Below are 13,173 nucleotides of genomic sequence, written 5' to 3' on the forward strand. Positions count from 1 at the left end.
AATTTACTCTCAGAAATTCACGTTTTATGCCATTAAGTTAAAAATTAGAGTGAATCGACATACTGTGAAACTTGATGCTAAGAACATTGTGTGTATGTTTTGTTGGAAGTTTCTTTTACGATAGTTCAGTTTTTAAGTGAGTTATGCGTGTATAATACATATAAACTAAAAATGTTCATAACTCAGTTAATATTTAATCTGACGGGAAGTACGTGAATTTCTGAGCGTAAATTTGGTATGTTACACGTTTGTATGAAGCGATAATTAGTAGATATATTGTACATTTGGATTTACTTTACGATTTGTACGCTACAGAACATAATTAATTACATGATATACCATATACGTACATAAAAACACATAGGTATATATAATATATGATTTACTTACCTATATAACTTATGTTATCGTTTATTAATATGTATAGTAATTTATACAGCATGGAGTAATAAGAATTCTAATTCTAATTCTAATTATTCTAATTATATTAGTCTATGACAGTGATTCCCTACCCGTGGCTCACGAAGATATTCCATGATGCCCGTTACAAATTTTTGAAATAAAATAAAATATTATATTATACCTACAAGATTATTATACCTCTAGACTCTTCTTTTCTCGCATTTCCTCTTTAATTGAATGTTTGGCACTACTTCTGCCAGTTTTTTCATTGTCAATCCACATTTCATTTTTAATTGAAAGTTTAGCACTACTTCTGCCAGTTTCTTCATTGTCAATCCACATTTCATTTTTAATTGAAAGTTTAGCACTACTTCTGCCAGTTTCTTCATTGTCAATCCACATTTCATTTTTAATTGAAAGTTTAGCACTACTTTCACCAAATTTGATGTTGTTAATTTTAAGACTCTTTATTGCCTGTTCTATCTTCTTGCGTAGTTATTTTGGCAGAAGTAACTTTGTCTTCGTGTTTTTGCGTTTATAATTGAAATTTTTGTTTTGTTAAAAGTCAAACTTAAAAAAGCAGAAAGATTAAGAAAAACAAATAGATACTTCTATATGCTAATTTAAATTTTATAATTATTTGGTTTTTTAAAGACGAAATAAATTAATATGGTAAAGAGCATACCTATTTAAGCATTTTGCATATTAATAGAGAATACATGGAGCATAAATGTTTAAGGCATACCAATACGTCATATTGTATGCATTTTTTTAAGGTTTTTAAAGTAAAACTTCTTTCTTGAGGTGTGGGTGGAAAAAAAGGTTCTTGAATAAAGTATAGAGAACAAAGATATTAATGAGAAGGAAAGTATAGTTTTAGATATTCTTATCAGTTTTTAGGTTCTCAACAATGTATTGTGGCTCATCGACTTCACTTTCCTTCTCTTCAGTTTCTTTGTTATGTGTAGTTACTTCAAGAACCACGATTTGTGGCTTATCGATTTCACTTTCCTTCTCGTCTGTTTCTTTATTCTCTGTGTATCAAAGAGAGAGAACCCAGAAATTGATAAGAATATCTAAAAATATTTAATACATCAAGCAATATTTCCATCAATAATTTTCTTACAATTATTAATAGTAGAATAATATGATACATTAATTAGTTTGTGTGAGAGTGTGAGCCCACCATTACACTTTGGGGAAGTACAACTTTTTTCATAGGGCTCGTGAAATTATAAGTGAATTAGAGAGAGAGAGAGAGAGAGAAAATAATCAATACAATAAAAATAAACGTGCACGCCGCTGCCACCGTGCATGACTTTCAAAATAAATAAATAAACAAATGTTTCGTTTCATTTTTCCCGTCGTTTCATTTTAGTTGTGACTTTTTTTTCCACCCACACCTCAAGAAAGAAGTTTTACTTCAAAAACCTTAAAAAATGCATACAATATGACGTATCGGTATGCCCTGAACATTTATGCACCATGTATGCTCCATTAATATGTAAAATGCTTAAATAGGGATGCACTTTACCATATTTATTTATTTCGTCATTAAAAAACCAAATAATTATAAAATTTAAATTAGCATGTAGGTATCTATTTTTCTTTCTTTATTCACTTATAATTTCACGGGCCCCAATACTTATAAAATAAGTTTTACTTGCCCAGAGTGTAATGTTGGGCTAACACTCTCACACAAACTAATCAATGTATCATATTATTCTACTAGCTATTGTAATAAAAATATTGATAGAAATATTGATTAATATATTTAGATATATTTAGATATTTCCACCAGTTTCTTGGTTCTCACTCTTTGATAGACAGATAATAAGGAAAGTGAAGTCGACCAGCCACAACCCGTGGTTCTTGAAAAAATTATTGAAAACAAAGATTCTGATGATAAGGGAAGTGAAGTCGATGAGCCACAACCCATCGAGAACCAGAAGAAACTGATAAGAACATCTAAAAATAAACTTTCATTCTCATTAGTATCATTGTTCTCTATACTTTTTTTGAGGTACTGTGATCTGTGGGGGGGGGGGGGGCAATGTCAAACTAAAACGTAATACTTAAAAACAAAATGAGAGACATACTATTATGATTATTATTATTTATGTATATAATAATATATAATACTATAAACTACTGTTATATAAGTCTACTAATTTTTTTTTTTTTGTTTTTTGATCATGAAGCCCGGCAACTAAGTCCATTAGTTTGTTTGTAGGGGAGAAATTGTAAGCTTGTAAACATTTAAGTTAAACACAACGGCGCTTTGGGCTTCTCCGGATATGTACGCTACGGGGAACGGTGCTTGGGCAGTGTGCCACTCAACTTACCATCAGAAAACAGAGGACTGATATTCTACATATAAATTACCTATACGCTACGCCTGTAAACGGTGTGTCACGTGATAAGTATTATAATTTATTATATTGTAGTTGTCGATTTCGTGTTCGTACAGACTTTCAGAGGCTGTAAACATCGCAGTAACTTTGGGATTTCTAGTGACTTACGGACTCCAGGTAACTGACACCGAGGACCTAGTGTGGCAATGGCTGAAAAGAAAGACCGAGACAAAAGTTTTTCTGAGAACTGAATAAAAAAAAACAAAAACAGTCTAGCAACGGCACTGATTTCAAGGGGACGTAAGATCTGAAAAAAACTAGACGAAATAAATAAACATGCTTTAAAGAAGGCGCAAAGAATAAAGAAAGAATTTAATATGAAATAGTGTTATATAAACAGAGAAATTTCTATTGAAACTGCAATAAAAAGTTTCATAAATTATTTTTCGATTAACAAAATAAACGTACATTGCAGAAGGTGCAAAGAATGCGAGCATGTTAAGTGAATGTGTGAACTAGATACTTGACGACTTGAAGTAGGTATATCGTTTCGTGTGTGTTATCGCACATCTTATTTATGGACAAACAAATTATCGATAATTTATCGATATAAGTTCGAGTTTGATCGTGACAAGTTGATGAGTAAATTATTAATGTATGTCTTATGGTTTTACGTGTGATTGCAGTAATTATCGCGACTGAGATACCCGACGTCGGGCCAATGATTTCCCTCGTTGGCTCAGTTGGTTTTTTTGGTACTTGGACTCATTGTAAACGCAGCATTAGAAACTTTGTGGTACAGGAACCCTAAAAGTGAGGAAGAATACGAAGACATCAAAAGTATGAAAGGCTATGATGTATCATAAAACGGTGATTCAACTTGAACCAGACCATTTCAATGATTTGATTAATATGTCATATCATAAAAAAAAATTGGGCCAACTTGATGATGGTTTGGTGGATATATATCAAAGATTTCAAGAAATTGATGAATTAGATGCATTTTTTATGCATATGATATTAGCGAATTGTTTTGTTCAAGAACAATGGAAATCTTAATGATCTTTCAACACAATATAAAAAAGTTTTGGAGTGTGACAATTCACAAAGTTAGTACCTAACTTAGGTATTTTTGACCACCAATTATACCAAATTTTCAATGGAATTATACTCAGAAAAAAACATTTTGATCATGTACATACATATAAAAAAAAGGATATATTCTGATCTTGTTTTTTTTTATGAAACAAAAACAATATTTAACACATTGGGGTTATTAAAAAATTGCAAATTTAATTAAAATTCTTCAAAAACCTCGTTTTTTCTTAACACAACATTTAAATAATTCATGTATGATATAATAATTATAAAAAGAAACAATTTAATGTATTGATAATGATTTTATATTAATTAACATTGTGACACAAATTACTATTTTTGTAGCAGACATTCTGTACTTTTTTTTATCAACTCATTTTTGCGTCATTTTTGATTCTCTTTTTATTTACATTTAAACATTTACATTATACCTAATCAGTTAAAATAATGGCTTAAGTAAGATAACTATTATTTGATTGGTAAATTATTTTAAAATTCATAATTTAGATAATATTAATTATACACACTTATTTAACAACTACTTGTTAAAACATCCCTTACCACGTTTTTGATTACATTTTTTTGACTGTTAATACACAGTTTATTGTATAACTCTATTGAATGTAGATATATCAATATATATAAATTATAAATATTTTTCAACCACATACAAACATTTACAACTAAACAATTATATTGGAGCTCATGGGTTTTAATGCAATATTATTTCAAATATTATACATTTATGAGCTTACAAACCACGCCAGGGGCTCATACATATGCATTTATTAAATAATATATAAGACCACAGCTAACAAGATCATCTATTAGTTGAATGTTATATATGTATAAACAATTAACATACGCAATAATGTAAATGAATATTATGTTTTTTTTCTTTTTTTCTTTAATAAATTTTGAACAAATGTGGTAGAAGAGAACAAATAGCAGTTATACAAGTTTAGGTACACGGTTAATATAAGGTTAATTATTAAAAAAATTTAATAATAAAATAAAATTTCAAACATTTTTATTCATAAATACTAACGTTAAATATAGTTGAATTAAACACTTTAATTAATAATTCACAACCAAATCAAATCATACATAAATAATGCTCAATTAAATAAACATATAACAATTATACCGTTAATAGTACTTTTGAAAAAAACAACATAACAAGCATACAATTGTTTTTCCTTCATAGAATAATTGCAACCATAATAAAATTAAATGGAAATTTCCAAGATTAAAAAATACAAATTAGTAACAAAGAAATTAAATTATCACACCTTAAAAGTATGAAGGTAAACAATCTGTTGTTACAACGACTTTTGTATAACATTACAACAATAACAAAAATATGTTGAATCTCAAATGACAAGATGCTAGGGTGACCATCGATCAAAACTTTATATGTAAATGTAGATAAAAATTAATTAAGGAGATTCCAGTATGTACGTCACTGACGTAAATAGGCACTTCTAGCCCACAAAGCTGCAACAAAATAGAACTCTTAGAAATTGACATAGCCACAATTAAAATACGTATGAGATCATTTTTATAAATGTGCATATTATGAATCCTGGTAAAAATAACCATTTACAAAACATGTAAGCTAATTAATGAAATGAACCAGCAAGACTACAACCATGGGCTACTCATATGATGTATATTTACACGAAAATTATAAGTTCATAACATTTTATAAGTTACAAAAATAATCGTATATTTGGAACAATTAGTTTAGAATGTTGACAATCTTTAACCACGAAAACTTAATTTTGAACTATCAAGAGCGTGGCAGGGTGGTGGGTTAACATCACCGGTATGTACGTCATAGACGACACAATTAAAGCTAAAAAGCTGCATTCCTTTATCTTTTTGTAAATGCACTTTGTCTATTTTACGCGGTTGCAGATAGAGATTATTATAAATTAACCGTACACACTTTATACCAGTTTAATAAAACCTATTGATCCGTCTATATGTGTTCCAACTTTATCGGTGTTCAAAGATTAAGAACGATAAAGTAGCATGATGGACGAAAAATGTAGATGTATTCAAGAAGGATTTCATTTAAATACCAATAAACAAAAAGTCAGCATTAAAAATTGTTTAATTTATTATTTAAAATAAAACGGTTGACAAAAATGTGGAGAAAAATTAGCTAAGGACTTTTCAGTAAGTACCTCACTGTCGAGGCACTTAAAGCCCAAAAGCTTCATTCCTATAGAACTGACTGAACCAAACACTGAAAAAAAAGAAAGTTAAGATACCGACATAGCCACAATAGAAATACGTATGAGATCATTTTTATGTATTGTGCATAACAATATTTTGTTGTACGATTATGCATGTGCATATTATGAATCCTGGTAAAAATAACCATTTACAAAACATGTAAGCTAATTAATGAAATGAACCAGCAAGACTACAACCATGGGCTACTCTTATGATGTATATTTACAAGAAAGTTATAAGTTCATAACGTTTTATAAGTTACAAAAATAATCGTATATTTGGAACAATTAGTTTAGAATGTTGACAATCTTTAACCACGAAAACTTAATTTTGAACTATCAAGAACGAGGCATTTTGGTGGGTTAACATCGCCGGTATGTACGTCATAGACGACACAATTAAAGCTAAAAAGCTGCATTCCTTTATCTTTTTGTAAATGCACTTTGTCTATTTTACGCGGTTGCAGATTGAGATTATTATAAATTAACCGTACACACTTTATACCAGTTTAATAAAACCTATTGATCCGTCTAAATGTGCTCCAACTTTATCGTGTTCAAAGATTAAGAACGATAAAGTAGCATGATGGACGAAAAATGTAGATGTATTCAAGAAGGATTTCATTTAAATACCAATAAACAAAAAGTCAGCATTAAAAATTTTTTAATTTATTATTTAAAATAAAACGGTTGACAAAAATGTGGAGAAAAATTAGCTAAGGACTTTTCAGTAAGTACCTCACTGACGAGGCACTTAAAGCCCAAAAGCTTCATTCCTATAGAACTGACTGAACCAAACACTGAAAAAATAGAAAGTTTAGAAAGCGACATAGCCATAATAGAAATACGTATGAGATCATTTTTATGTATTGTGCATAACAATATTTTGTTGTACGATTATGCATGTGCATATTATGAATCCTGGTAAAAATAACCATTTACAAAACATGTAAGCTAATTAATGAAATGAACCAGCGGAACTACAACCATGGGCTACTCGTATGATGTATATTTACACGAAAATTATAAGTTCATAACATTTTATAAGTTACAAAAATAATCGAATATTTGGAACAATTAGTTTAGAATGTTGACAATCTTTAACCACGAAAACTTAATTTTGAACTATCAAGAACGTGGCATTTTGGTGGGTTAACATCGCCGGTATGTACGTCATAGACGACACAATTAAAGCTAAAAAGCTGCATTCATTTATCTTTTTGTAAATGCACTTTGTCTATTTTACGCGGTTGCAGATTGACATTATTATAAATTAACCGTACGCACTTTATACCAGTTTAATAAAACCTATTGATCCGTCTAAATGTGTTCCAACTTTATCGTGTTCAAAGATTAAGAACGATAAAGTAGCATGATGGACGAAAAATGTAGATGTATTCAAGAAGGATTTCATTTAAATACCAATAAACAAAAAGTCAGCATTAAAATTTTTTTAATTTATTATTTAAAATAAAACGGTTGACAAAAATGTGGAGAAAAATTAGCTAAGGACTTTTCAGTAAGTACCTCACTGACGAGGCACTTAAAGCCCAAAAGCTTCATTCCTATAGAACTGACTGAACCAAACACTGAAAAAATAGAAAGTTTAGAAAGCGACATAGCCATAATAGAAATACGTATGAGATCATTTTTATGTATTGTGCATAACAATATTTTGTTGTACGATTATGCATGTGCATATTATGAATCCTGGTAAAAATAACCATTTACAAAACATGTAAGCTAATTAATGAAATGAACCAGCAAGACTACAACCATGGGCTACTCTTATGATGTATATTTACAAGAAAGTTATAAGTTCATAACGTTTTATAAGTTACAAAAATAATCGTATATTTGGAACAATTAGTTTAGAATGTTGACAATCTTTAACCACGAAAACTTAATTTTGAACTATCAAGAACGTGGCATTTTGGTGGGTTAACATCGCCGGTATGTACGTCATAGACGACACAATTAAAGCTAAAAAGCTGCATTCCTTTATCTTTTTGTAAATGCACTTTGTCTATTTTACGCGGTTGCAGATTGAGATTATTATAAATTAACCGTACACACTTTATACCAGTTTAATAAAACCTATTGATCCGTCTAAATGTGCTCCAACTTTATCGTGTTCAAAGATTAAGAACGATAAAGTAGCATGATGGACGAAAAATGTAGATGTATTCAAGAAGGATTTCATTTAAATACTAATAAACAAAAAGTCAGCATTAAAAATTTTTTAATTTATTATTTAAAATAAAACGGTTGACAAAAATGTGGAGAAAAATTAGCTAAGGACTTTTCAGTAAGTACCTCACTGACAAGGCACTTAAAGCCCGAAAGCTTCATTCCTATAGAACTAGCTGAATCAAACACCGAAAAAATAGAAAATTTAGAAAGCGACATAGCCACAATAGAAATACGTATGAGATCATTTTTATGTATTGTGCATAACAATATTTTGTTGTACGATTATTCATGTGCATATTATGAATCCTGGTAAAAATAACCATTTACAAAACATGTAAGCTAATTAATGAAATGAACTAGCAAGACTACAACCATGGGCTACTCATATGATGTATATATACACGAAAATTATAAGTTCATAACATTTTATAAGTTACAAAAATAATCGTATATTTGGAACAATTAGTTTAGAATGTTGACAATCTTTAACCACGAAAACTTAATTTTGAACTGTCAAGAACGTGGCAGGGTGGTGGGTTAACATCACCGGTATGTACGTCATAGACGACACAATTAAAGCTAAAAAGCTGCATTCCTTTATCTTTTTGTAAATGCACTTTGTCTATTTTACGCGGTTGCAGATAGAGATTATTATAAATTAACCGTAAACACTTTATACCAGTTTAATAAAACCTATTGATCCGTCTAAATGTGTTCCAACTTTATCGTGTTCAAAGATTAAGAACGATAAAGTAGCATGATGGACGAAAAATGTAGATGTATTCAAGAAGGATTTCATTTAAATACCAATAAACAATAAGTCAGCATTAAAATTTTTTTAATTTATTATTTAAAATAAAACGGTTGACAAAAATGTGGAGAAAAATTAGCTAAGGACTTTTCAGTAAGTACCTCACTGACGAGGCACTTAAAGCCCAAAAGCTTCATTCCTATAGAACTGACTGAACCAAACACTGAAAAAATAGAAAGTTTAGAAAGCGACATAGCCATAATAGAAATACGTATGAGATCATTTTTATGTATTGTGCATAACAATATTTTGTTGTACGATTATGCATGTGCATATTATGAATCCTGGTAAAAATAACCATTTACAAAACATGTAAGCTAATTAATGAAATGAACCAGCAAGACTACAACCATGGGCTACTCTTATGATGTATATTTACAAGAAAGTTATAAGTTCATAACGTTTTATAAGTTACAAAAATAATCGTATATTTGGAACAATTAGTTTAGAATGTTGACAATCTTTAACCACGAAAACTTAATTTTGAACTATCAAGAACGTGGCATTTTGGTGGGTTAACATCGCCGGTATGTACGTCATAGACGACACAATTAAAGCTAAAAAGCTGCATTCCTTTATCTTTTTGTAAATGCACTTTGTCTATTTTACGCGGTTGCAGATTGAGATTATTATAAATTAACCGTACACACTTTATACCAGTTTAATAAAACCTATTGATCCGTCTAAATGTGCTCCAACTTTATCGTGTTCAAAGATTAAGAACGATAAAGTAGCATGATGGACGAAAAATGTAGATGTATTCAAGAAGGATTTCATTTAAATACTAATAAACAAAAAGTCAGCATTAAAAATTTTTTAATTTATTATTTAAAATAAAACGGTTGACAAAAATGTGGAGAAAAATTAGCTAAGGACTTTTCAGTAAGTACCTCACTGACAAGGCACTTAAAGCCCGAAAGCTTCATTCCTATAGAACTAGCTGAATCAAACACCGAAAAAATAGAAAATTTAGAAAGCGACATAGCCACAATAGAAATACGTATGAGATCATTTTTATGTATTGTGCATAACAATATTTTTGTTGTACGATTATTCATGTGCATATTATGAATCCTGGTAAAAATAACCATTTACAAAACATGTAAGCTAATTAATGAAATGAACTAGCAAGACTACAACCATGGGCTACTCATATGATGTATATATACACGAAAATTATAAGTTCATAACATTTTATAAGTTACAAAAATAATCGTATATTTGGAACAATTAGTTTAGAATGTTGACAATCTTTAACCACGAAAACTTAATTTTGAACTGTCAAGAACGTGGCAGGGTGGTGGGTTAACATCACCGGTATGTACGTCATAGACGACACAATTAAAGCTAAAAAGCTGCATTCCTTTATCTTTTTGTAAATGCACTTTGTCTATTTTACGCGGTTGCAGATAGAGAATATTATAAATTAACCGTAAACACTTTATACCAGTTTAATAAAACCTATTGATCCGTCTAAATGTGTTCCAACTTTATCGTGTTCAAAGATAAAGAACGATAAAGTAGCATGATGGACGAAAAATGTAGATGTATTCAAGATAGATTTCATTGAAATACCAATAAACAAAAAGTCAGCATTAAAAATTTTTTAATTTTTTATTTAAAATAAAACGGTTGACAAAAATGTGGAGAAAAATTAGCTAAGGACTTTTCAGTAAGTACCTCACTGACGAGGCACTTAATGCCCAAAAGCTTCATTCCTATAGAACTGGCTGAACCAAACACTGAAAAAATAGAAAATTTAGAAAGCAACATAGCCATAATAGAAATACGTATGAGATCATTTTTATGTATTGTGTATAACAATATTTTGTTGTACGATTATGCATGTGCATATTATGAATCCTGGTAAAAATAACCATTTACTAAACATGTAAGCTAATTAATGAAATGAACCAGCAAGACTACAACCATGGGCTACTCATATGATGTATATTTACACGAAAATTATAAGTTCATAACATTTTATAAGTTACAAAAATAATCGTATATTTGGAACAATTAGTTTAGAATGTTGACAATCTTTAACCACGAAAACTTAATTTTGAACTATCAAGCACGTGGCAGGGTGGTGGGTTAACATCGCCGGTATGTACGTCATAGACGAAACAATTAAAGCTAAAAAGCTGCATTCCTTTATCTTTTTGTAAATGGACTTTGTCTATTTTACGCGGTTGCAGATAGAGATTATTATAAATTAACCGTACACACTTTATACCAGTTTAATAAAACCTATTGATCCGTCTAAATGTGTTCCAACTTTATCGTGTTCAATGATAAAGCACGATAAAGTAGCATGATGGACGAAAAATGTAGATGTATTCAAGAAGGATTTCATTTAAATACCAATAAACAAAAAGTCAGCACTAAAATTTTTTTAATTTATTATTTAAAATAAAACGGTTGACAAAAATGTGGAGAAAAATTAGCTAAGGACTTTTCAGTAAGTACCTCACTGACAAGGCACTTAAAGCCCGAAAGCTTCATTCCTATAGAACTAGCTGAATCAAACACCGAAAAAATAGAAAATTTAGAAAGCGACATAGCCACAATAGAAATACGTATGAGATCATTTTTATGTATTGTGCATAACAATATTTTGTTGTACGATTATTCATGTGCATATTATGAATCCTGGTAAAAATAACCATTTACAAAACATGTAAGCTAATTAATGAAATGAACTAGCAAGACTACAACCATGGGCTACTCATATGATGTATATATACACGAAAATTATAAGTTCATAACATTTTATAAGTTACAAAAATAATCGTATATTTGGAACAATTAGTTTAGAATGTTGACAATCTTTAACCACGAAAACTTAATTTTGAACTGTCAAGAACGTGGCAGGGTGGTGGGTTAACATCACTGGTATGTACGTCAAAGACGACACAATTAAAGCTAAAAAGCTGCATTCCTTTATCTTTTTGTAAATGCACTTTGTCTATTTTACGCAGTTGCAGATAGAGATTATTATAAATTAACCGTAAACACTTTATACCAGTTTAATAAAACCTATTGATCCGTCTAAATGTGTTCCAACTTTATCGTGTTCAAAGATAAAGAACGATAAAGTAGCATGATGGACGAAAAATGTAGATGTATTCAAGATAGATTTCATTGAAATACCAATAAACAAAAAGTCAGCATTAAAAATTTTTTAATTTTTTATTTAAAATAAAACGGTTGACAAAAATGTGGAGAAAAATTAGCTAAGGACTTTTCAGTAAGTACCTCACTGACGAGGCACTTAATGCCCAAAAGCTTCATTCCTATAGAACTGGCTGAACCAAACACTGAAAAAATAGAAAATTTAGAAAGCAACATAGCCATAATAGAAATACGTATGAGATCATTTTTATGTATTGTGCATAACAATATTTTGTTGTACGATTATGCATGTGCATATTATGAATCCTGGTAAAAATAATCATTTACAAAACATGTAAGCTAATTAATGAAATGAACTAGCAAGACTACAACCATGGGCTACTCATATGATGTATATTTACACGAAAATTATAAGTTCATAACATTTTATAAGTTACAAAAATAATCGTATATTTGGAACAATTAGTTTAGAATGTTGACAATCTTTAACCACGAAAACTTAATTTTGAACTATCAAGCACGTGGCAGGGTGGTGGGTTAACATCGCCGGTATGTACGTCATAGACGAAACAATTAAAGCTAAAAAGCTGCATTCCTTTATCTTTTTGTAAATGGACTTTGTCTATTTTACGCGGTTGCAGATAGAGATTATTATAAATTAACCGTACACACTTTATACCAGTTTAATAAAACCTATTGATCCGTCTAAATGTGTTCCAACTTTATCGTGTTCAATGATAAAGCACGATAAAGTAGCATGATGGACGAAAAATGTAGATGTATTCAAGAAGGATTTCATTTAAATACCAATAAACAAAAAGTCAGCACTAAAATTTTTTTAATTTATTATTTAAAATAAAACGGTTGACAAAAATGTGGAGAAAAATTAGCTAAGGACTTTTCAGTAAGTACCTCACTGACGAGGCACTTAATGCCC

The 13,173-nt window shown here is 29.8% G+C and overlaps 1 protein-coding gene across 1 annotated transcript in view; it reads right to left on the reverse strand.

The window, feature by feature from the left end:
* Positions 1-1,278: 1,278 nt before the first annotated feature.
* Positions 1,279-13,173, reverse strand: part of LOC132947769 (THAP domain-containing protein 5-like) — a 42,890-nt gene continuing 30,995 nt past the window's right edge. Inside the window, exon 3 of the mRNA XM_061018010.1 lies at positions 1,279-1,436. Within this exon, the coding sequence (XP_060873993.1) occupies positions 1,279-1,436 (158 nt within the window). The remainder of the gene's footprint in view (positions 1,437-13,173) is intronic.

Source organism: Metopolophium dirhodum, chromosome 6, assembly GCF_019925205.1.
Source record: "Metopolophium dirhodum isolate CAU chromosome 6, ASM1992520v1, whole genome shotgun sequence".
Lineage (NCBI taxonomy): Eukaryota > Metazoa > Arthropoda > Insecta > Hemiptera > Aphididae > Metopolophium > Metopolophium dirhodum.